The following is a 27146-nucleotide window of genomic DNA, read 5'->3' on the forward strand; positions in this document are numbered from 1 at the left end:
CAATGTTACTTTATTTCAATCACTTATTCAATTCAATGAATCCCAAACTAGCTTACAAAACTTCCCTATTTTTTTTTAAAAAGCAATTGAAGAATTTAGCAAGGGAACTTCTGAGACAAAGAAAACAAAACAAAACATAAAGGTAAAAATGAATACATATAAACCATTTTACTTCTTGCATCCAATCAAAATCCATGTTTTTTCCCACCTCTTGTGTTTTTTAGGACTTCTGCACATATAGAAGCAATTGTGTAATTCAACCCAATTCAGTCAGGTGTTATTCTAAAGATCTTTTTCTCTTCTTCTAAAATTCACCAGCAGCGTAAATGCTCTAAAAAGAAGCAGCATAAAATGAAAGACTGCATTATGAATTGGCAGCAGTATTTCATACTGGCAAAAACTAAAACCAAAACATATGTTTCCCCTGATATTAAAAAGGTGGCTTTCTGTAACTCTGCAGGTCTCCAAGTAGATTTTTACTGCATCCGTAAAAATAGGACAAAGTTCAGAATTGTGCAAATGTGTAAGAGAAAAATAGTGGACATGTCAAAAGGAGCAGTTGCTAATTCTGTTTCAGGGCTACCTCTGTTACCCTCTGTGGCTAATCAAAAGATGCTTATCTTCTTCAAAAGAAGATAAGGAGAGAGAAGATTTAAAAAACGAAACAGAAAAATTAATAAGTTGGGAAGAGCTTAGTAAATTTAAAAGACGCCTGAGGATGATTCTATAAACTTATGTTAGCATCCGCCATCGGAAGCAGAAAAAGCTTAGAAACAATGATAACACCACTATATTCATGGAAATTAAAAAGCAAAATTAAGTTTAAGGAAGTTAGAAATGCAAGTGTCTATATCAAACAGGCTGAGATCCTTACTTTGTCCAAAACAGACATCCACTTGTGAAATAAAACTGTTTCTTTTTTAAAATGTGGCAATTCTATCAGCAGGAGTACTGTATGTTATTATTATTGATTTGACTTTCATTTATTTTTTTTATTTATTAGATTTATATGCCGCCTATCTCGGAATTTGAGGCACCTTTATCCTGCCTTTATTATTGTTTATAAATAATTCAGGGCAGCAAAAATACATAATACTCCTTCCTTCTCCTACTTTCCCAACAACAACAAACCTGTGAGGTGGGTTGGGCTGAGAGAGAGTAACAGGCCCAAAGTCATCCAAGCCAGTTTTTCATGCCTAAGGTGGAACTAGAACTCAGGGTCTCCTGGTTGCTTTTTTTCATTAGGGGAAGGGGCTCCCATATGAGAAACATCCTTCTTCCTATCTAGAATACTTCCATTCTCCACCATTCAGCTGGAACTAAAGAAGCTTCTTGAATAAGAAGCAAAACATTTTCAAGAAAAAAAAACAAGCTGTTTTGGCATGCTGGCGGCGAGTTAAGTGGTTGAGGAGGAACATGGGCCAGTCCTGGGGGTTGCGGAAAGCTCAGACGAGGGCTCTGTGTGGGGAAGCAGAGAGGGAGTTAGATAGCAGTGAGGCAGAAGAACAGCTGGAGCCTGTTCCCAGTGTGCACATGCATAGAGCTGCCAGAAGACAAGAACAATTAAAAAAGCAGGGTCGACTTAGGAGTAAAGCCACATCTTGGAGGTGATTGGCCCCTCCCATAGGAAACAAAAAAGAAAGGAACTGGGTGTAGGCTTTGGCAGGAAACAATTCGTTCATTCGGTCGGTTCAAGAGTAGAAAGTTCTGTTTGTGACTATAAGAGACTCTGTGCCAAGTTTGCCTTGCCCTGCGTTTGGAAACTAGTTATATGGCAGCACTCCAAATGATATAAGGTGCGTGTGGATAAACATTCCTCTGAAAAACTGTTGGCTAGCCTTACTGACTGTGAATGAAAGGAATTCACAGTCATGTAAATAAAAGAGCTTTTGCCGGGCCAAAGACTTTGCTTCTTGCTTTCTAAGGAAGCCTGGGTCAAAACACAAGCAAGTCCATTTGTCTTTTGGAAAAATATCTTTGGTCAGTTAGAGGGAGACCAGCTTGGAATAAAACTGGGAAAGACAGTTGCACAGAATGCCTTACCATTTGGAAAAGATCCTATGGCAGCAGAAGGAACGCCAGCATAAATGCCACGGAAACCACCAGCCTTTTTAAATCCTTGGGGACTCTGCAGTCTAGTTTTGACTGTATCCAAAGGAAATAATGTCAGGTCCACACACACACCAGCCAGCCCACCAGCCTTCAAAAAAATAAAGAAACAAGCAAGAAAAAACATTATTAACAAAAAAACAGTGATTTGTCAGAAGTGAAGAACACATGCTAAATAAGCCAATTTATTTGAAAATCAGTCTTTGATATGGGTGGCCCAGTTCCTACTCTGTTCTGGGCCACTAAGTAATTCCACGTCGTCATTTTCTGAGTAGGAATCAAACAGGCAATTTTTCAAGCAAAACAAAAATTAAGAAGAATACTTAGCAATGCTGTAGAATGAAAGTTTAATTAATATGTTTAATTTGCAGCTATCCAGAATTATCACTGTCCCACTCTGATCTATCTAAAAGGGGGTGTCCAGTAAAAATAACAAAACATACAAGCAAATTAAAAATACTTTCCAATATGATATAACAGGACATGTGGAAATAACACTCCCAGTAGTAAGTACCTATCTCTTTATATAAAAGCGAAATACCACTCACGCAACATCACAAAATCTCCAGAACCGTAAAGGCTACAAACTTGAAATTTGGTATGTTCCTCTTGGGTTCTAGTGCTCACTAAGAGGATTTTTTGAAATGACCATCAGGTCATTAGTATTTCTTGTATTAACACGCTCTGATGCTAAGGAGTTAGATGTTCTACTCCCTCTCCCCACCTGAAAAGAACTCTGTTCAACTGCCTCTTGGGCACAGGCATGACCAGCGCGTGACTCATCTGGCCTGTAGGCTGGCAATTTAGACATTCTACTCCCCACCTGAAAAATGCACTGATAGTAAGGAGTTAGACTGAGAGAGAGAAGGGGATAAGATAGAGAGGCCTCTGTGAGGCAAGCCTGAGAGAAAGATGGGGCTAGGAGATGATCAATGGGGCCAGCCTGAGGGAGAGAAGGGGATAAGATAGGAGAGGAGCCCAATCATATAGCTTCGTAGCAGAGCATAGATATCCAGCTAGTATGGAAAATTTGAAAATAAAATACATTAAAGCTATAGATTTGGGAAGAAAAATAATTAACTTGACATTTTATCATTACTGCATTTGGACTTAATTGTTCTTCTCTAGGTTGGATGAAATGACAGAAGCAAATCAGCTATTCCAATATTGATGGTAAAATCCAGGAAAGCTCATTACAATATGCAAACATAATGTCAACATGATGTGCCATTAGCACAAGAAACAGTTCTGAAATATAAATATGCAGTACTAGCAACCATAAGACATGATCAGATAGCTAACATTTATCCACTGACAAAATTGCGCTAAGCCTAAATTATAAAATATCTACTGACTGCTTCTGTCTCATTTGAGACAGAGGAGAGATTAAGGGACAAAAAGTGTAACTGCCATAAAGTGGGTGGGTGGAAAGCATCAAATTAAGGATCCAGGGTTTAAATGCTTTTGTGGTGCAGAGGCCATATTTTATCATAACTGCTATGTGTAATTTGCAAGATTTTTCACTCTTTTGAAACAAGAAATATTTTTATAAATCTAATCTTAAATCCCTGGAGATTCTCAATCATCCAAGTCAACAGTGCTTTTCCAAAAGGTAACTGGACTTTCTTAGTTTATTTATTTATAAAATGTATTGGCCACCCGTCACAGAGTAACTTTGGATGGTTTACAAACATTTCGCTTCTAATCCAAGGGAAAGAGGTGAATGGATGGATTTATATTCTTTGCTGTCATCTGCAGAGTGCTAATGCCCATAAAGTCCAGTTCCATATTAGAAAAGTACCTTTAGTCTAAAGTCTGAAAATTGACTTAATTACCATGTATCCCAAAGCCTAGCACAAATCTCTCTATTTAGTATAAACTACTTATTCACCATAAAACATGCACCACACAACCCCAAATGTTAACTTCAGCTGCTAGCAACCAAGAGTTCACTGCAGCATAGTTCTGACCCCCCTCGTCCTATATCAAAGCACGCCAAGACAAAGATACTTCAAGGATTTATTAATCCTAATTAACACACAGACTAGACCTTGGCAGCAATCCAGCACAGACTAGACATTGGCAGCAATCCAGCCTGCCAAGCTAGCCACGAGAGTTCTCCAGCTCTAGTAAACACGTTGATTCCTGCAACGAGCGTATGCAAAGCCATTCCTTTTATAGTCTTGAGAGGAGCCTAATTACCACCATCTGAGTACACTTATCTCCTGTAACTGTGCAACTGTTCTTTACGCTTATTAGCCCTCCATTGCCGGGCATCCAGGACCAACTCCTCCCCACTGCTCCAATGCATGACGTCACGATCACACTCCTTTGTCTCCTCCCCACTGCTCCAAGGCTTAGGCGCCTCCTGGTGGCCAACCCTCTCTGTGCCCTGCTCGGAGTCAGAACCCTGTCCAGGGTCCTCCACATCCTCCAGAGCCGACTCATAGGGCCCCTCGCTGTCGGAGTCTGGTGGCAGCTCCAACGGCTCCTGCTGGTCCACAACAGGTAGTCTTCACTTATTGGCTGCCTCATTTAGTGATCATTCTAAATTGCAATCATGTTAACAAAACAGCTTTGCAACCAGGCCTCATATTTACAACCTCCTCAACAACTTGTATTCACATGGTCCCCATCGGGCGCCTCACAACTGGCACACAATTACAACCACTGTGCTGTCTTACAGACACACGATTGTTGTTTGTGCGCCTCAACTGTTACGCAAAGTTAAACAGAGGGGGCAGAAGTAAAATTGTATATCTTTACTTCTTTTATATTTCTTTTGTTTTTAACTCTATATTATTCCATGCTTATCTTTTATTTAATGTAAAAATCTTTAATATTTTTTTTAAAGCCCCAAGATGACTTAGAAAACAAAAAGTAAAATCCTTAAGGGAATTAATATCTGCAACAAAATCACAAGTCCCAATATCCATATTAAATAGCTACACCAACTTTAGAAGTGCCATTTAATTAAAAATTCTGCAGAAGAGCACAATTTTAAATTTCTTCCTAAATGCAGTACCAACCAAGCATAAACTGAAAAAAAAAACCCAAGATCTGGTATTACCCCCCCCCCCCCCAAATTTCCAGCGGTGGACAAACTCTCAATATCCTATCTGGGGACAAACATAAATTGATGGATCAGTTCTGAAAGAAGCAGTTCTGCAAATGTTTAGGGCAATGGAACAATTTTATAAATTAAGACAAGCATTCTGAATTATGCTGTGAAGGCTACAAGAATCTAATGCAGGACCCCCAAAATGGGTGGTATAGTTTTTATGTGCTTTCTATATCAACTCAGCTTCATAGGGCACTTCAGAAGTCAATCTTAAAGGTGATAAGATGGTAAGGTTAAGGTAAATGTTCCCCTTGCACATATGTGCTAATCGTTCCCAACTCTAGGAGGCAGTGCTCATCTCTGTTTCAAAGCCAAAGAGCCAGTGCTGTCTGAAGGCATCTCCGTGGTCATGTGGCCGGCAGGCATGACTAAATGCCAAAGGCGCATGGAACACTTTTACCTTCTCACCAAAGGTGGTCCCTATTTTTTCTACTTGTATTTGTACATGCTTTCGAACTGCTAGGTTGGCAGAAGCTGGGACAAGTAACGGGAGCTCACTCCATTACGCGGCACTAGGGATTTGAACTACCGAACTGCCGACCTGTCTGATCGACAAGCTCAGTGTCTTAGCCACTGAGCCATCGCATCCCTATTAAAAACACCCACAAGCATTTGCCTATCAACTGGTAGTAATAAGTCTAGAGGAGTTTCAAGTCACAAATCTGGTCTTAGTGGAGAGTTGTTTCCCATGCAGAATTGTAACTGGAGCAGGCAAAGGCCAAATAGTTTCTGAAACAAACAGCACCACTGCTTACTGACATTAATCACAGTTCCTTCCCATCCAGTCCTTGCAGAATCAAGACTTTGGGTCAACACTTCTATTATATCCTCTACTTGCCCTGAGGTGGGTATCATCAACAGTCCAATCATAAACAACCTGATTACACCTCAAAATAATCCAAGATTCTGATGGATGACAGCCCAGACTAATTCAGGAAATTCTCACAGGAAGGAGCAAAGGATTTATTAAAGAAAAATGAAAAAGCAACAGCAATTGTCATTAATTTTAGTTCACCTAGAATTAGTTTGCCTTCTATTGTTGGGTTCTTTCACAGCAGAAGTCAAGGATAGCCATCCGTCAGCCATGATATCTTATTCAAAAAGTGCTCACTAGCTTCAGTTAAAATTTTAATCAATAAGTTAATTACTCTTTTAATCTGCTTGGCTATTTTGCATGCATTGATTTCACTGCTCCCTATCCTTTTAGCTCTTTCTCCATCAGAATTCTTATCTGTAGCAAGTGATTAAGAGAAGAAAAAGAAAATTGATCTGGTTTTAATCTAGCCATCTGGCAAAAGCATGAATCAAAAGTTACTAATTGGTTCTTTGGATTTGAAACTTTTGTATCTTATACGTAATTTAAATTCATGAAGTAGCTAATGTGGAGCATCTGCCAGAGAGTACAAATACCTAGATGCCTATTTTAACTGTGGAAAACAATAATGATTTTTTGGACAGCAAAGGAACATTGATACCCTTTCTGGAACTACTTTTATAGTTCTAAAAAAGAGAAATAGAAAGCTTTGCACATAATTTGAATTTTTTTTAATGCCATTTCATTATTTTTGGACAGCCTGAGACAATTTTAGAAACCCGAATACTGGGGGAAAGGTTTAGTATGTTCATATGCTTTTGAACACTATACTGACTACAGGAAAACTGAGAAAACAGATTCTTCTTAATGAAGGAATACATTTACCATGGTTAATCTCTTTGCTAACAACCAGAAAAGTTAAAAAAAAAAAAAAGCAGTCTTACAAAAGGAGGGACTCTGAAAAAGATGACAGAATTCAAACTACCTATAAAGAATTAAAATCATTTATTAAGACACATAATTACAAATTGCTTAATCAAACATGATATGGAGACAGAGCAAATAATAAACTATATGATTAATAGCAATAGCAATAGCAGTAGACTTATATACCGCTTCATAGGGCTTTCAGCCCTCTCTAAGCGGTTTACAGAGAGTCAGCATATTGCCCCCAACAATCTGGGTCCTCATTTTACCCACCTTGGAAGGATGGAAGGCTGAGTCAACCCTGAGCCGGTAAGATTTGAACCGCTGAACTGCTGATCTAGCAGTAGCCTGCAGTGCTGCATTTAACCACTGCGCCACCTCGGCTCTTAAATGCATGCAAAATGTTGACGAACAATAGTCACAGATCAATGGAAGAAGTCAATAACATTTATACCAAGCTACAGTCTTAGGGAAAATTTGGTGCAAAATGAAACATGGTATATAATTCTGTTAACAATTGCCAGGATGGATAAATCAGCCACCCAGAGTCACTTTGTTGAATTGGGGGCTATAGAAATCAATCAATCAACCAATCAATCAAATAAATTGACAGGAAATATTAGACATGCCACCACAAAAAAGATGCTTTATGTGTAAAAATCTCAAAAGTATTAGAAAGAAATACTCTAAAAAGCTCAGAAATTAAATTTGATTTAAAACCACAAATATTTTTGGCAAATGTGATCTGGGAATACAAATAAAAATTATCATAAGGCTTGCTGTTCAACATTGGAAATACAAATATACAGCTCCATAGTTATTCAGTGGTTTGCAGTATTAATTAAAACTGATCAACTATAAATAATGGTTATGAATCATGGCTCTAGTTTATGGATACTTGTAGTTGTGCAAATATATATCTTGTATATTTGGGCTTTTTTTTCTTTTTATCACTTTATATACTCTACTTTTATTTATTTATTTTTTGTGTGTTTGATTATGTGTCATCAAATGGCTGTCAACTCTAACAGCTTCATAGATTCTCCATTATGATCTGTCTATAACCTAATCTTTATGGTCTTCCAACAAGACAACAGCAGGGATCATAGATATGGTCGACCTTTGGGTTCAAAGATGTTGTGCAATTCATGTCTGGGCACTGGGTAGCCCTGCAGTAAAGTTACCCCAGTGTCCACATATGAACTGCACACAATATATCACCTTTGAACCAAAGGTCGACCATATTGATGAGCCCTGCTGTTGTCTTGTTGGAAAACTTTAAAAATTGGGACCTTAAAGATTGGAAAGCACAATGATGGTACTGAAAGTTCATTATTGTAATAACTGGAAGTATTATTTTTGTAAGACTGAGACACTACCTATTGCATGATCTTACACATATTTTTTTTCCAATATGCCTGTCATGCACAGTGAATTAGATGCATTTATTTTTAAATAATATGCAAGTAATATCATACCACAAGCCTCTAAGTTAGGGGTGTCAAACTGGATTTCATCAGGGTTGTGTTTGACCTTCTGGAGCCTGGGTGGGCATGACTAGGGTGGGAGTGACCAGCATGACATCACTTGGGTCAGGGGCGCCTGTTGTGGGTTGCCAGTGAAAATGGGCTCCTGAGCTCTGTTTTTGGCTGGGATGGCCTCCTGCAACCCTCTGCCAGTGAAAATGGAGCTTGAGAGAGCCACAGGTGGCCTTTATAAGCTGCATTTTTGCTGGCAGAGGCACTATGGGCTGGTCCTTCACTGTTTCCAAGGTGGCCTCATGGGCCAGATCTAAGCACCCTGTGGGCCCGGGCCTTGAGTTTGACATCCCTGCTCTAAGTAGATAAACCCCATTAAATATTCAGTGCCTTCAAAACACAATAATATGCAGAAGGCTGAATGGTGGGTATATTTAATTAATTACAATTCTCATTAGAACTTCACAAAAAATTAATTGGGAGGAAACTAAATTATTATTACCAATAAATTTTTAAAACATGGCCTTAAGTGCATGTGTTTGTAATCTGTTTACAAAAAAGATGTTTTCTTATCAAACTTAACTTCAGGAGATTACAAAGGCACATCCATATAAGTTTTCTTTGCAACAATAAAGCCATGCCATGGGGGGGGGGGGGTGTTCAACATTCTTTTTTTAGCAATCCCAAATCCTTAAAATAACTAGGTGGTGTCCTATCGAACATGTACAGGACTCCCAGTATTTAGCTTTTGACCCCAGACAATGCTGCCCTCCGCTAAATCTCTCATATTTGATATGATGTAAGAATTTTTTCTAAACAGGTCTTGTGCAAGATGCTAGCTAGCAGCAGCATAATTAGGAAACTTGTTCAATGTCAAAAAACCTCAGTATCAAAAAGAAACGCAGTTCATTCTAAATCCAGTAATTCAAAATACTGTAATGTGTTGCCCCCGAGGAATGTATAGAATATACATGTTTTAGCCCTTCTTTTCACTAAGCTTCCAGATCTGAGATGCACAAAATCCGGCTGACACCAGATGGCAACAAAAAGGACTCGCACTGGGGAGTTGTCACATTTTCGCTCCATTCCCCTCTACCTTGCTTTTGCATATATGCCTTTTAATCCTTTTTAACTGTGAAGAAGTCACCAAAATGCCCCGCACACCAATTGGGGATCTATACAAAATCAAACGATCATGGAGACTTCAAAAGAATTTAGCAGGCACAGGGCTATGCAGTTTAAAACTCATAATTAAAAGACCTCAAAGCCTTTTCAGAGGTTTTTTTCCTATTGGATCTTCCACCTATAACCAAGTTTATCTAGTGCGGACTGTAAGTCTCCTTCACTCACCACAAGGGAGATCAAGAAATCCCCACGATCCATGCGTGCTCAGAAAAACCATCGAGATGCGGCAACTACATTGCAACCTTGCTTCCCATGGGCGCAGCCATATTGGAAGCTTGTCCCGCCTCTCTTAATATCACGTGAGCAGTTGCAGCTCCGAAGCGCTGGCAATTTTTTTTCCTCCAGTAGCGCATGCGCGCTGCCGACAAGTACTTTCGCGTGTCTTTCATCGCTTCGCAAAGAGTCTTTTTTTAGAAGTGGGCACGGCCATTGGGGAAGTGTAGGGAAATGAGTTGGCTCAAATCGTGGGAATTCGGATTCCTAAATATTGTATGATATTTAGTTTTGCCTGTGCGCAACAGAAGGCGCGTTTTTCAAGTGTTTTTGCAGAGAAAAATGTTATGGGTAAGACAATTCAGAGGAAAGTAAGAAAGTTCTCTTGCTCCGTTGTCTAAATCAGTGTTTATCAGCAACTTTAAGATGTGTGGATTTCAACTCCCAGAATTTCCCAGCCTTTATTTAAGACTCCAAACACATCTTAAAAGTTGCTGAGGTTGAGAAACAATTGCTTTAAACAACAAAAGAGATGGCAGCAAAGGGATACTGGTAATCGGAACAATTGTGCAGGTGTTTGCAGCCCAGATATGGTGGCTGTAAACATCCCCCGTTTCCCCTTTAGTGTTTCAAATTGCCAGCAATTATTTTTCCCCTTCAATAACATTGATGCTTCCAATTGGCTCATTTTCTTTTATTCTTGGTTATAAACATTTCCAAAGGTTAAAAAGACAAACGTTTTCCTTATGTAAACAAAGATACATCGACAGCAGTGAAATAGTACATGTGAGCTATAACGTTTAATTATAACACAAAGGGGAATTTGTTTTGCTTGCTTGAAGCTGATAAATGATATGTACTGAGTGCTGTAACTATAATCTGAAGGTATTAATCTTCAGTTAATTCATGACCAGCCCTACAGAAGCCTCCTCCCCCACCCATAAAGGGTTGAAACAGCTGTTAGAGGCTAGTTGCACAACCATCTGTGACAGAAAACCCATAATTAGTTGTGATCACAGTAGATGTTGGAGAGATGCATTTTCTAGAGCAGCAGCATTTTCAGTACTCAGTTTTAGCCCATACACAGTGGATACCTGGCTGTGGTAGGTCAACAAACTAAAAATTACCTGTTGGCACTTTTTCTGTTCCAGGTAAAAAGTTATGCAGAGGGCAGAAAATCAGTAAAAACTAGCCACAAAAATTAAAGGCATGAGAGAAGAAAATAAAATTGCCAATATCATTCTCTATGCTTCTTCATAGCCTTTTTTATGTTTACTTCAACTATATCCAAGTGCTGCTTTATACACTGCCTTTTGCTCTCTAAATTTCTCACCTGTTTTCAGCTTCCTCCAACCACAACTTGTCATGTTAAAAAGAATCATAGATTCTTCAGAGAACAATTCAATGTTGGGAAAAGATCCTTCAGTCTAATGTTATGATACCATAAGGAAGGGAATACTGATGGTAACCTAAATGAGTTAGAATAGGGGTGCCAAGCTTGTGGCATCATGTTAACGTATGTGACATTTCCACTTCGCTAAACCGGGTGTGGCCGTGGTCAGGGCTTGATGCATCTGGACTGTGAGTTTGACACTCCTGAGTTAGAACACAGAACAACATCAGGATTTCCCTTTGATGATTTGTTTTTAAAACAGAGAGCCTGAAACCTTGAAATAAATTTTGCAAGATTCTAATCAACCTACTATACAGGTAGTCCCATGGTTACTATGGCAATTGGAACCAGGATTGCTATTGGTAAGCAAAGCAATCATAAAGCACGACATCATATGACATTATCATTTAGTGATGGCAGTCCTGGTTGCCATCATAAACTCAGGACCCCACAAGTTGTTAAATGTCCCAGACGAGTGCAGTGGTACCATGGGGAAGTGGGTACCATGGATAGGCACTATGGAGTTGGGAAGCCATCAGAACCTGCACAGGTTGGGGGAGGCCTGATGGAGGCTACACAGAAGTCAGGGGAGGTCATGGGTGGATGGAGATGAACAGAAAGTCACAAATGGCCATCACATGGCTGTAGCTCACTGACATTATCATCACAAGTCAGGCACCCAAGTCCCTGGACCACAATAATCTGTGGGGTTCTGTGATGACCAGAACTTTTGAGTATGTATCATAAATCTATTTTTTGCAACACCATAACTTTGAACAGTCACTGAATGAATGGACATAAGCCAAGGACTACCTGTGGGGATGCATTTATTGCCAGCTGTCCAAAGCTTTAGACCAGTGTTCAACCTTGGCAACTTTAAGATGCATGGACTTCAACTTCCAGAATTCTGGAAGTTGAAGTCCACATTTTTTAAAGGTTGCCAAGGTTGGACACTCCTACATTAAACATTCTGCTAAGGAAACTCTCAAAGAAATATAGGGGGAAGAGATAAAACAGGGAAGAAATATCCATGGCAGTTACATGCAGTTTATAGTAAAGTGCATAGATGTAGTTTAGGGTCAACCAAGTTATATTAAATACAGCATTAAAAAAATCTTTTGAGAAGGACTTTGAACGAAATGAGCATTTTCTTCTGGTAGGCTCTGAGGGCATTTATTTTATTTCCTTTTTATTTTAATTTAGTCAATAGACAATTTTGAATAATGTAACAATAAAGAATAAAATTATTCACTTTTATATAGTGCATAAACAACACAGTGACAAGCAGAGTTTTCCATAATGAGAAGTTCCTGTGATCAAGTCTTTTTCAATTATCCGAACAGCCTTTTCAGCTGAAGCTGATAGACAGCTGAAATTGGGCTAAGATTTATTAACTTTGCTAAAGGATTTTCTCATTTTTTTTGCTTTGGCTGAATTATAAAAGATTTATTTATAAACAGATGGGTTAAGAGAAATGAAATCTGCCATGACTGCTGGCAGTGAGTGATTTAGCAGCTAAGTGGTGACTTCCATTAAAGAGATGGACTTTTGAAAAAAAAAATTCATACATGCAAAGAATCCCATTTATTCCTGTGCATTGAACAGAAATCAGCCTTGTAAACTTTAGTTAATAAATCTATTTACATCACAGCTCTCTGATAACAATTTGAGGATGTTAGTATCAGAACATGAAATTCTGCTTTAATAGAGACGTAAACAATAGGTTCATCTTATTCGGAAAATAATTTATCCAGATATGTCTTATGCAAAATATGTATCTGACTTCTAAACCCACTATAGTTTTTTTAGAAAGTGATAAGAGAATAAAAGAGTTGGAAGGGACCTTGGTGGTCTTCTAAGTCAGCTTCTTCAAATCACAATTTGTCATATAGGAGACCCTATACCATTTCAGACAAATGGTTGTCCACTCTCTTCTTAAAAGCCTTAAAAGTGACAGAGTAACCACAACTTCTGGAAGCAAGCCATTCCACAGATTAAGTATTTGCACTGTCAGGAAATTTCTTCTTATTTCTAAGTTGAACCTCTCTTTGATTAGTTTCCATCCATTGCTTCTTGTTGTACCCTCAGGTGCCTTGGAGAATAGTTTGACTCCCTCTTCTTTGTGGCAGCCCCTTAGATATTGGAATGCTGCTATCATGTCACTCCTAGTCCTTCTTTTCATTAAGCTAGACATATGTTATTCCTACAGGCTCTCTTCATATGTTTTAGCCTCCAGTCCCTTAATCAACATGTGTTGCTCTTCTCTGTACTCTTTCAAGAGTCTCAAAATCTACAAACTTTGAAAGATGAATATTCAATTTTGCTCATATTATGGTTATTGCCATTGTCAAATCAACCCACCCACCCACCCCCGCCAAAAAAAACCATTAGGTAGATGAGCGGGAACTTTGATTGAATTCTTGTTTCTTTTCTACAAGGTTGGGTTGAATGGAGATACGAAGTCAGGATTAGAATATTAGCATTGCATTTACACTACATAAGACTGACAAAGTTGGCATAAGGAAATTAGTAGTGGCAATGACAAGATGAAAATATCCATTTTATTTATTTAATTCATTATGGTTCTGATGAAAGCAACATTAGACTGTCATTTCACAACCTCTTTCCTTTTGAATGTGCCACAAGGCTACTTTTATCAGTCTGACACCTTCTTCACCTCTTTCTTCCTACTCTCCTAAGAATATCTGTGAAGATCCTGTCCCTTGTCTATCTCACAATTTGCCCTAGAGGTCAAAAAAGCTTAGAAGTCTAAAGAGATAACACAATGTGAAACAGATGTCCTATGTCCTAATTTACTCTTTTCTAAGCAAGAGCTGTCCAGGACACTGGAATTACAGCTCCCTGGATTTCGAATTAGTGTAGAAGCTGGTATTCCCATTGTAGGCATCAGTATGGGGAAAGAGTGTAATTACCACTGAACTGCCAACCAAATCTTTCTTGAGATTTTGCTATTTCATGGATTTAGTGATGCTCAATAGGTAGTTGCAGTGGGCAGTGAGAGTCTGAATTCTGAGATTCTGAATTAGTCCAGGAATTCTGAATTGCTGGACTAATTCGCAAGTGCTGACCGCACCAGGATTACAAATTTAAAATAAATATTTTAATTGGTGATGTTTTTATAAATGCAAATCTCATTTTTAAAAAGTTAAGTACAAGCTTTAAAATAATGTCATATGGATTTTGCCCCATCCCTCTTTTTATATATTAATGATCTTTTAAGCTGACATGAGATTCAGAAATGCTGATTAAAAACAATAATGGAAATCCATACTTTATTACCATAGTATATGCATTTAATAACTTTTTAATATGCATTTAATAACTCTGGTCAAGGGGTACTACTGGCTGATGATCTGGGAACTGCTTTTGTTTATAAAATCATCTTGCAAAGAATCTTTGGTACTTTTGGTGGGGAGGGGGAATAGCTGGTGGAAAATAAGAAGATTAGAGTGATTTGGCTAAAGTGCTAATTATGGTAAATATAATCCAAACAGATGGGAGAAAACAGCCAGCCAGTCAGCTAATGGCTCCTCCAAGCGCTTAACAGTAGAAACACCTGTTTCAGAACTCATAAAGAAAAAATGATTAATGAATATGTCATGTTTTCACAATTAGGAAAGAACTGGAGTTCTACAGCTTAACATCTCAGTTTGGTTGCGATTTAAGTTATTTCTTAAGATTCCTGCTTAACCTGAGACTAATTTCCCAAGTATTTGGTAGGATTCAGTCCACTGACTTGAGTTCTCAGAGAGAATCTTCTATCTATATTTATATAAGAGAGAGAGAGAGAGAGAGTGTGTGTGTGTGTGTGTGTGTGTGTGTGTTTTTTTCCAGTATAACTTTGGGACAAGCAATTTCAACCAAACTTGGTACACAGATGACTTACTCTCTGGAAACAAATACTGTCGTGGTAGGACACCCCTAAAATTCCTTGGGTGGTGTGTTCTGTTAAGATACAGCCTGTTGTGCTTTAAAATGGCTTCTAAGAGCCGAGGTGGCACAGTGGTTAGAGTGCAGTATTGCAGCCACTTCAGCTGACTGTTAGCTGCAGTTCGGCGGTTCAAATCTCACCGGCTCAGGGTTGACTCAGCCTTCCATCCTTCCGAGGTGGGTAAAATGAGGACCCAGACTGTGGGGGCAATATGCTGACTCTGTAAACCGCTTAGAGAGGGCTGAAAGCCCTATGAAGCGGTATATAAGTCCAACTGCTATTGCTACTATTGCTATTCTACTGTACTGCCATAAAATGGCTTCTACTGTACAGTGCAGTGGCGCTCCACAAGGGAGCTCCCTCTGGTAAGGGGGGGAAATCCAACATTAGAAATTACGTGTGATGCAAACATTTTCCCACTATAAATAAATACTCAGGCAATGCTGGGTTATCGGCTAGTTTAAGATAAAAACTGCTAATGAATAACTGAAATAATAAAATACATTTCCTGAGATGAAGCCCTCCAAAGACAGAGATGGAGAGAGGTTTGGTCTTGATGGATGAGATCCAACTTCAAAATCTCTCTCTTAGCTAATTTAACATTTCTATACTCTGGTAACTGTTGCTTCTCTAGTGTACCATTGAGGGAGTGATAGAATTCCAGAGATGTATTGGGGTATTTCAAGAAAGGATCAACATTTTTAAAAAAATCCATATATGCTGCCAACCTGGGAACAACTATCTCTAGGATGAAGTTGTACAGATATTTTTTCCTTGCATGAAACCAAGGGAGGATTTTTCTTTATTAAAAAAAAAATCACTTAAAAGCCTGATGTATTTATTTAGCCTTTCTGGCATGACTTCAACAGGATTAAAAATGGAGATTAATTTTCTTGCACTGGTTTAAACATTAATAACTTCAGTGATTTCTTTTTTTAAAATCCTATACATCTAATGAGAAATCTGCTTTATGCAAAGTTTTTGCTTTAGCTCTGAATAGGCTTCTTAAATTGACAGGAAAATGAATTCTTTGATATGACTGAATGAATTAGTCAGGTAATATAGAATTGAGCTTGATTCCTGGTGACTATATAGATACATACTTGCTGTATTTACTTGCCCCTCATAGTATTTTTTTAGCTTTTCCAAGGATATGTCAATCATGTCTGTGATCACATCCATCATCATCTATGGTTTTCTACTCTTCCTCTCTTCAAAACCCTATGAAGCATGATTGTTTTTCTGGAACTTCTATTCACATCATTTCCTCAATTATGTGAGTTTTCTACTTGCTGATCATCAGTACATAGAAGGCAGTCAGGCTTTAGTTGGACTAAGAGTGATTTCCCCCTCCCCCAATATCTGGTAGTCTCGTTATCCACTTTCAAATTGTATAAGTCATAATTAAAAGTTATCTATCTTTTGATTATTTATTTTAGAATGTCCAACTTTCATAACTATATTTTATGGAAAGGTCCCAACTTTAGCTATTAGCAATAGCACTTAGATTTATATACCACTTCGCAGCACTTTACAGCCCTCTCTGAGTGGTTTCCAGAGTCAGCACATTGCCCCCAATAATCTGGGTCCTCATTTTACCGACTTCAGAAGGATGGAAGGTTGAACCTTGAACCAATGAGATTCAAACTGCCAAAATGCTGGTACTGGCAGTCAGCAGAAGTAGACTGCAGTACTACATTCTAACCACTGCACCACCATGGCTCAGCTATTATGATCTTCCTTATCATAGAGATGTGTATTGTGGTTTTTTTTCTAATTTTGTCATTGCCAGCTAAGGTTAATCTTATTATTTGTCTAAAACACTGTCCATCTCTATTATTTTATCAAAATAAAACTACCACTTTCACTTCTTTGTTGTCAATTATGCATTCACTGAACATGCTGGCTGATATTATTCATAATATTGTATTAATATTTTTGCATGCTGCCCATTCTCTAAAGCTCTGGGCAGCTAACAATTAGGAGTCTCATAAAAGCAAAAAAAATAACTCCCTCTGGAAACAACGTGACAAAAATCCTTTTTATCTGCATACACTGTTTACTCCCACAAACATTAATGTATGTATGTCCTTTTCCTATCCTTTTCTATTAAACTTATAGAATATCAAGGTTCTTTCCTATTCTGAACCACTCTGTTTCTCCAGCTCGTAACAATAATTTCTTGTTTATTGTAACGTGTTCTTAGAAAAATAATCAGGTGGGCATACCAATTAGCCCTAATATATTGCAACTTCTGGCATGGTTTACACAATCAAAGGTCTCGCTGTATTCCATGAAACAAACATAAATCTCTAGTATTTTCTTGCTCTTTTCATTATCCCTCTTAATAATGTATACATTAGCTAAACAAACTCACTTTTTTCTGCCTGTTTTAAAACTGTTCCATTCATTTGACATTTCTGTCCTAATACATGACTCTATTCTTTATCTGTAAGTTTGTAAGCAGCATTTTCAAGTTTGAGTAATTAATGCAACTATTTGGTAATTTGCACCTTCCCCCTCCTCTTCAGGTATCTTATACATCAATCTTCTCTCTTCTCTGAGCTACACACTCTTATTTCACATTTGTCAACATATCATCAGGAGCGCTTAAACTGCTTCTTCTGCAGTTTTAAAATTATTCATTGAGTTATGAATAATTTGTGCCTAGTGCTTTTCTATTCATCAACTGGTCTACTGCTTAATCATGTCTCTCTTTCTAGCAAAAACAGTTCTTGAATATTATTATTAGTTACATGTATATACTGCCCAGCTCGCAATGACTCTGGGAAGTTATAGGTTCATCAACAACAATTTATTATTACAGTCTTAAACCAGCAACCAGTTATAGGTTCTCTTTCCACGTATATTTTTGTCACTGTATCATTTAATGTAATAGTTTTATCTTTAGTCACATTTGCCTCTGATAAATTCCTTCCATGATTGCTTTTAAGGATTCTTACCATATTTGTACATTTATTTATGATTTCTATTAGCTTCTTAAAAGCACCTCTTATTTCCATTTTCTGACCCTAGAGCAGGGCTCCATTTGTTGACATTCTAGACTAAATCTTGCCTTGTGTTTCCTTGCTTTGTCTTGGTTAACTGCTAGGTTGGCAGAAGCTGGGACAAGTAATGGGAACTCACTGCGTTACATGGTGCTAGGGATTTGAACTGCCGAACGGCTGACCTTTCTGATCGACAAGCTCAGCATCTTAGCCAATGAGCCACCACGTCCCTTTACACATCAAAAGGTTCTAACAAAAACAGCAGTTCCTGATGTATAAATTCTGAGAGAGAGGGAAAGGAAACACACACACACACACACACACACACACACACAGAGAGAGAGAGAGAGAGAGAGAGAGAGAGAGAGAGAGAGAGATGGCATAACAAAGCTAATTCTAATGCACCCAAGTGTTTAATATGAGTTAATTTGTTTTGATTTGATCTGTAAGGCTTCCTAATTAGCAAATAACTCAAAGCATCCTACAAGAAAAGTTAAAAACATAATGTAACAGAAATAGAATAACCTAAATATCAAAGGTGCTTTTCTTTTTCAAGAGACAACTGGACTTTCTGATTTTTCGTTGAAGACGTTTCCATTCTTGGATGAAAATCTGAAAGTCCAGTTCCTTCTTGGGGAAAAAAAAGCACCTTGAGACCACCATTACCTGGGTGGCTAAAAATCTCCATTAACATCTCCAGTGAATAGAAAAACTATTAACTATTAATAATTAATAGTTACATTACTAGTTATTAATAATTATCTATTAAAAATTAAAACATACCAGTGAGTTCACAATCCTCTTCTCCACAGCCCAGGACTTCTTGGATCTATGATGCAAGCTGGGGAAATCAAGGAAAGTGTGGTTAACAGCAACCCTACAATTCAGGGTCGATATGACCTTGTAGATTAAAGTTTGCAACCCAAGACAAAGTGTTCTCCAAATTTAGCTTCCAGCTAATTCTGTGATCACCCATGCAAATGTAGGAGAGCTACTGTGGGCTGGTAGTTTAAGGGGTGGGCTATGAATAGGGAGACTCAGAGACAAGTTCATGTGCAGGCACAAAAAATGTGATGCATTATTTCAGGGCATTCTTCTTCATTTAGGCTATTACACAGGGTTGTTGCCATGAGGAAAAATAGGAAGTGGGAGTGCTTTGTTCTCCCTTTTGAGCTCCTAAATCCCATATTTTTTTTAATCCAGGCTGATTTTACAGTATTGTAAAATTTATATTGTTATGAATTATTGTTTTATTTTTTAATATTGTAATATTGAAAATTATTAATATTGTAAGCAACTCAGTGTTACCATGTGGCAAGATGAGCAGCTAATACATTTTACATACATACATACATACATATGGCGCTCTCTGTGTGTGTGTGTGTGTGTGTGTGTGTGTTCCAGCATAACTCTAGAACGCCTTGAGCAATTTCAACCAAACTTGGTACACAGATGACTTACACTCTTGAAAAAAAATATTGTGGGGGGTAAGACTCCCCTAAACCCCTTGGGGGATGTGTGTTCTGTTAAGATACAGCCTGTTGTGCCTTAAAATGGAAGAGCCAAGGTGGCGCAGTGGTTAAATGCAGCACTGCAGGCTACTGCTAGATCAGCAGGTCAGCGGTTCAAATCTCACCGGCTCAGGGTTGACTCAGCCTTCCATCCTTCCGAGGTGGGTAAAATGAGGACCCAGATTGTTGGGGGCAATATGCTGACTCTCTGTAAACCGCTTAGAGAGGCCTGAAAGGCCTATGAAGCGGTATATAAGTCTACTGCTATTGCTATTGCTATTGCTAAATGGCTTCTACTGTACTGCCATAAAATGGCTTCTATTGTACTCCATAAGGGGGCTCTCCCTTGTAAGGGAGAAAATCCAACATTAGAAATTACGTTTCGTCCGGATATTTTCCCCCTATAAATAAAAATCCGGGCAATGCTGGGTTATCAGCTAGTAATAAATAAATGTTATTTAGAAGGAAGAAGGAAATGTTAGGTATTCTAACCTCAGTTCTTGAAGGAAAGACAAACTGTAACTTAAAATATTTGACACAGCTGTCATTTATTTTTAATCTAGATTTTTATAAAAATAATTTATACAGCTGTACTACTTAAATGTTTCAGAAATGTGTAGCCCTCTTCTTTCATAAATTCAGACCACCTGCAACTATCCTGCCTGAACCCCAACACAGAAAATTAGCCAAGCAAAAATAGGTACAGTGTTTACAATGATTTAGATGTAATCTATAACATGCATCTTTCCTCCCTATCTAATTAATTCCTCTAATAGAATTAATCAGCACCCTAAATACAAGGCTTGCTAGCAATTAAAAAAAATTAAAAATGCTATCTATCCTAAAATACAATTATCCCGACAAACTCAATTACACGCCTCAGTTCTTTCTTAAATTGTGTTGCTGACTTGTTTCTTCAAACCAACCTGTGCCTTATTCAAGTTTTGATTGTTAAGAGAAATCGCCACTCTCTAAATCAGATGGTGTTTACAAAAATATACAGCCACGGTACTTTATTACCCCCATGGGTGAAATTAAATTGATACATGGAAACCAAATGAGTAAAGCCAGGCAGAAATCGGCTTCTTTGGAGTCCCCCCCACCATTCAGTTAATGCCTTTTCTATTAGAAGAACGTTTCACCTTCTTCAGGATTTCACAAAGACAAATCACCATTTCAGACTCTGGAGATCAAAAAGAATTTAGATCTAATCAACAAACATCAGTTACAGAATTTGGGATGGTGGAGACGCGTTATTTTCAAATCCGGCTTTGAAAGAGGCAATATCTTTGTAAGCTGCAGACTTTTTCCTGGCTTCTTATTCTTATATATACCCTGTTTTCCCCCAAAATAAGATCTCCCCAGATAATAAGCCCAATCGGGCTTTTCCAGTGCATGCGCTAAAATAAGCCCTCCCTGAAAATATTGCAACACAGCAGCAGCCATGAGGTGACTAAGCTTGCCACCTCCTGCAACTCAAAAATAATGAGACCTCCCCAAAAATAAAATCAAGTGCTTATTTTGGGGGTCAAAAGAAAATAAGACCCTGTCTTATTTTTGGGGAAACAGGGTTATGTAAGTGTGTGTGTGTGTGTGTGTGTGTGTGTGTGCATATGTATGTATGTAAGTTCAGAGTAAGTTCAGAGTATTGTAGCTCATGAAGTTTCTCCTATTACAACATTCCATTATCCCCAGTGATAGTATAAAGTCTACAGTCATGCTTAATTTGAAAGAGAAATAGGAAAGTATTTAATACAAAATTGAGTTGATATTTCAAGTAGCCCTTGACTTAAAGCCATTCTTATAGTGACTAAAGTTACACTAGCACTGAAAAAGTGACTTATGACCATTTACATACTGAAAATTATTGCAACATCCTGGTAGTCACGTGATCAAAATTTAGATGCTTGGCAACTGACATGTATTTATCACAGTTGGAGTTATGGCTAGGAGAGCCTTTGCACAACTTCATGTTGTGCTCCAATTGTGGCCCTTCCTGAATCAAGTTTTCCTACGCTCATTCGTTCAATCCCTAGTCACCTCATGGCTGGCCTGTTTTAATGTAGTCTTCAGGGGGCTACCTTTGAAGAGCATTCAAAGGCTACAACTAGGTGCAGAGTGTGGGACTGTGGGCAACTATGGGGGGGGGGGTGTCCAAGAATGGCCCCTGTAATGCTACTGCTCCGCCAACTGCATTGAATGCCAGACTGCTTCCGGTCTAATTCAAAGTGTTGGTGATCATCTTTAAAGTCCTGTTTTCATACTGGTTTAGGTCCGGAGTTCGGACCTCTAAGAAAAGACTATTGGGTAAAATAGCATCTCATAGGAAAGCTCTCTGATTTAGTCCAGGGGGAGCTACTGCCAGGCTGAGTGAACAAGATGGATTAGTTGTCTAAACTATAGCTGCCTCGCATGAGTTCTCCAACTAGATCAAAGCATCTGTGTAGAGAAAGGTGCTCTTATTCGTGGTAGAGTTTAATCGGAGAGCAAACTCCTGCATCAAGTGGATAGTTTCAGTAGCTCAAGTATGCTATTGTCTGAAATCACCCTTTGTTCATTCCATGCATGTTTCTCCACAACAATGATTCATGAGCTGATACTCTAAAAGAGCTACCAAGCTCATACAATATTAGATAAAAATTACAAGTGAGAAGCTATTTTACTGCTATTTATTTTCATCAGCTAAGCATCGCTCTCCTAAATGTCATTGCTGGCTGGTCGATATTGGTTTTTCAGTCTCCTGAAAAGTTTGGTAATTCTTTTTTCGCACCTTATGTATAAAAATCAATAATAGTTTGCAATTTGTTGAAACTGTGAAATGGCCCAAGTTGCTACTAATGTATTTCTGATTTCTCCTTGTATTATATTCCCATTTGCCCCACAGAATGTAAATGATTTATTCTCAAATTGAAGTCCTGTTTATTTGCTTGCTTAAAGTAGTTCCTTAGATCTTAATACTCCCTGCACATCTCTCAGCCTTACTTTTAAAGTTGCTTCAAAGAAAAATAAAGATGCCACTGTGGTATATGAAGATGATAAAGAGTATATGTGAGTGAATTTTATGCTATTGTGGACCCAGTGAGCTGAGACTTCCCAGAATTCCCCAGTAACATGGTCAAAAGGATGAAGGAGCCGAATTCCTACCTTTGCCAGTTGCTGAATGACAATTATACTGCTTTACGATTATCCATATTTTTTTGGAGTATAAGACGCTCCAGAGTAAAAGACACACCTTAATTTTGGGGGAAGAAAATAAGAAAAAGAAATTCGGCCTCTACCTACCAGCATCCATTGGTATTCATCTGGCTAGCGTCCTTAGCAAACAGCCTGATTCAGCAAGAGCATTTGATTGGCGGGTGGATCGGCCTCCCTGAATACCCCGAATCAGTTGTTCCCAGAGGTGAATTTTAGCAACAGGATTGCTGGTTGTGAGTGTGTGTGCCGAGGGAACAATGGTCTGTGGCAATCCCTGCAGCCTGGAACAGGTCTAAAACACAACATGCAGAGGCCAAAGGGTGCGGGAGGGTAAGGCTACATTCGGTGTATAAGACATGCCCAAATTTCCACCCTCTTTTTTTATACTCAGAAAAATACTATACATCTTATACATATCAACCTATCCCACTAAGCTCATTATGTTCTTCCTGAAACCCAACCCAAATGTTAACTGAATTCAAGTGTCATACAAATCTGTATTATGACTCTCTAAGGGACAGGAAAATCTGAACTATATAAACTGTTATAAGTTGAGAACTACCTGTATAATAGTAATAGTATATAGTATAGAAGTAATACGGTTTAGTATAGAGGCAGTTGTTATAGTAATAATACTCTGTAGAGGTAAGCAATAGAATTAGAATATAGGAGAGTAGTAACAGGAAGCATTCACATATATTTTTGTAAGCTTACACATTATTTTTATGACATTCCTTTGTTTTACAAAATAAACAGTCTCCCCATCTCTTATAGGGAGATATACAAACTTTATCAAGATCCAGTGCTTTTGTGTCTGCCTTGAGTTTAAGTCAATCCATTTGGGTATGATTTAAAAAATAATCTGTGACACCAGCTTTATCCATTATGATTACTACTAGAGACAATCTGCCCAAGTGCCATACAAGTGTTTATTTTCCAGTGCATTCACAAAGCTGGAATGATACATGCTTCTTTAAAAGCAACTTGTTAAAAGATTGAAAGTCTTTAATAAATCATTTTATTACACTTATTCCTCTCTGACCATTCTGATGCTGAGCAACCATTTTATATGCTGGGAAACCAATATTTGTTACGTGTAATTGTAGGAAGTGACACTAAGCTGGCTTTTTGGAGCTCTGATTCTTGCCCCTGATTTAAGAATGAAAAAAAAATGCATGTATATTTACAATTAAGTTTGGCATTAGCCGTGATTATTTATTTAGTTGGATCCCACTTTATTTTACAAACACAAGGCAGCAAACACATCCAACACATTTTTCTCCTCCTATTTTCCCTACAACAACCACCATGTGATATGGGTTGGACTAAAAGAAAGGGACTGGCCAAAGTCACCCAGCTGGCTTTTATGGGCAAGGCAGTCTCCTGTTTTCTAGCCTAGTACCTTAACCACTAGACCAGGGCTATCAAACTCCCGGCCCACAGGCCAGATGTGTTACGTGCTGGCCACGCCCACACCCGGTTTAGCGAAGGAGAAAAAGCCCTGATAAGTCATGTGACGCCGCCACGATTATGTGAGTTTGGAAACCCTGCACTAGACCAAACACATCTTCTTAATACTGTCTAGCAAGATTCACATAAGGCCAAAGTTATTGCCTAGATCACAGCTGCAGGGATTCATATAATACTCTATGCATAATTGTGTTCACACACAACCCACAATATTTTAACTAAGCCAAAAATTAAGCATTCCATTTTATGCTGTGAACCCAACTGTGTTATATTATCATATCAAAGGGGCAAAATGAAGTGGATGCAGCTGTGAAGCAACCTGTTTCCTCCCTCCTGTATGCATATGTATGCATATAAATAAAATCTAAGACTATAAGATATATATGTGTGTGTGAGGTGTGTAGCTGACATGCTTTCCATGCTTTTGTGTGTCATTTTCAGTGAACTATGCAGTCAGTCATTTGTCTGGTCTCAGGTTGCCATCTAGTGTTTGACAATACAGTACAACTTTTCTTTGAAATCACTATGTTACAGACATAAATGTGGTATCTTCATGTTCAATTCTCCAGTGGATAGATTAGAAAAATAGAAATTTGTGTAGAAACAGAGAATAATATTTTTAGGATTTGGATTCTACCTCAGGGATACTTATTTCCTGAGCCATGATGTGTCACCCTCCTCTATGTCACTATCAAGCAATTAAATATTTTTTTTGCTGAACAAGTATTCATCCATTCATCCATTTTACATTGCTGCTCAATGCTCATCACATAGCAGGGACTCTTGGTGATATACAAGAAGTTGAAACAAAACAATAAAATTGAACAACCAATAATGTAAGTCTAGGGTCAAGAAAACTCATTCCCAATTTACCATGCAAAAAACAGCGATGAAAAACAGTAACAACCAACAGAGCTCATTTGGATCCCAGAGGAAACACACAGAGTTTGAGTGCTTTATGAAAGGCTAACTGGGAGAGAGAGACATTTGAGTCTCCAGGGGTATGATCTTCCTCTGCTGTTACTAAAAATGCCTGGATTCAAAAAGATGATATTGCTAGATATTTTTTTTAAAATGCAGAGATCTAGTGGCATAAGCAGAAACAAATGGAAACAGTTTATTATGTCACACTTAGTCAAAGCCATTGTGTTAAATAAGCATATCATGAAATGTCGCAAACTGTCCACATTGTTACATTCCAGACCAGCTGCAGCTTCTGAATGCTCTTCAGGAGCAACCCCAATTTAGAACACATCACAGTAATCCAAATGAGAGGTGGCTTAGGTGTTAGTCACCATAAACAAGGCCATGATCTACACTTGTTCTTTGAGTAGGACTCATGACTCCAAAAGACCTCCCAAATTGCACATCGGGTCTGGAGTCCTCCAAACACACAGCTGTTCAATCCTATCAGGTTGGGCTAATGCCTTTTCTTCCCCCATCCAAACCCACACAGAGACTGGAAAGAATCTCAATAGCATTACTTGATTGGGCCAAGGTAGAGATGTAGAGTTGGGTATCATCAACATACTGATTTACATCATGCCAGCTGATGACCTTACCTAGGAAATTGTTGATGAGACCTGTTGTCTTCTTTCTGTGTTTGAGTTTGAACTAACCACATTGAAGGACAATTCTTACTTCCAAGAAAGCTATTAATGGGTATTAATAGAACACATATGTTCTGTTCAATAAACCATACTTTGGAAGTGTGGGTATGGTTCTGCATGAGCCTGAAGAAAGAGGCAGCTGCATTAATAAGCTATTCTTAAAAGTCTAATAAATTGGAACCCTGAAAAAAAGATCTGTCAGCTTAATCAATAGCAGAACATCACTTTATTTTCATAAGGTCCAAAACAATTCTTCAAAATTATTTTTGAAATGTGTGTAGAGATGCTAGCACATACTACTACTATATGTACATTCGTCTGGGTGATCAGTATTATCAGCATCAGCATCACACTGTCAGCTTAATCAATAGCAGAACATCACTTTATTTTCATAAGGTCCAAAACAATTCTTCAAAATTATTTTTGAAATGTGTGTAGAGATGCTAGCACATACTACTACTATATGTACATTCGTGGGGGTGATCAGCATTATCAGCATCAGCATCACACTCCAAGCAGATGGTATCTACTGCTATAAGTAGACTTTATGCATTCCTTCTGTTTCAATTTATAGTCCACCACAAAATTTGCAAAGCCAAAGAGATAATGTATTGCTATTTTTTTTTTCAACAAGGTACTTTCATAATAGAAGAAGGTAATGCGGCAATCAAATAAAAGGAGTCTGGAACAGGAATGTAATATGCATGTAATATGTACTTTTAGATGAGACTTTTCCTTTCAGATATGCAAGATTCTGATACTACAAATTTACAATTAAAAGTAATATTGGCCTACATAGTTTTTGGTTTGCTTGTCTAGTCTACCCTAAAGGACGGATATCACTTTTGCTCTCATAAGGTCTTAAGCAATTCTTCATACAGTATGTGTGCTAACAACTCTATACATATTTCAAAAATAATTTGGAAGAATTGCTTTGAACCTGAAAACAAAACAATGCTCTGTTATTCATTAAGCTGGCACATCTTTTTTCCAGGGTTCCAAATTATTAGACTTTTAAGAGTAGCTTATTAATGCAGCTACCTCTTTCTTCAGGCTCATACAGAACCATATCCACCCTTACTGGTAATAATTTATTTCCTTTCCATTTTCAGCATTCCTGGTTTTGCACACTTCTTTTTGTTCAGCATGGAGCTCTGAAC

At 38.1% G+C, this 27146-nt stretch overlaps 1 protein-coding gene across 3 annotated transcripts in view; it reads right to left on the reverse strand.

Annotated features, from left to right (window-relative positions):
* SLC25A26 (solute carrier family 25 member 26) overlaps window positions 1–27146 on the reverse strand; it is a 241107-nt gene that overhangs the window by 130437 nt on the left and 83524 nt on the right. For 2 of the 3 annotated variants that reach the window (XM_032210169.1, XM_032210171.1), the window contains 2 exons: window positions 18984–19041; window positions 2044–2200 (listed from right to left, as the gene is read on the reverse strand). In XM_032210169.1, the coding sequence (XP_032066060.1) occupies window positions 2044–2200; window positions 18984–19041 (215 nt within the window). Of the gene's footprint in view, window positions 1–2043; window positions 2201–9799; window positions 9910–18983; window positions 19042–27146 lie in introns of those variants that run through there. The other variant, XM_032210172.1, reaches the window with a different exon arrangement.

This window comes from Thamnophis elegans, chromosome 2, assembly GCF_009769535.1.
Source record: "Thamnophis elegans isolate rThaEle1 chromosome 2, rThaEle1.pri, whole genome shotgun sequence".
Lineage (NCBI taxonomy): Eukaryota > Metazoa > Chordata > Lepidosauria > Squamata > Colubridae > Thamnophis > Thamnophis elegans.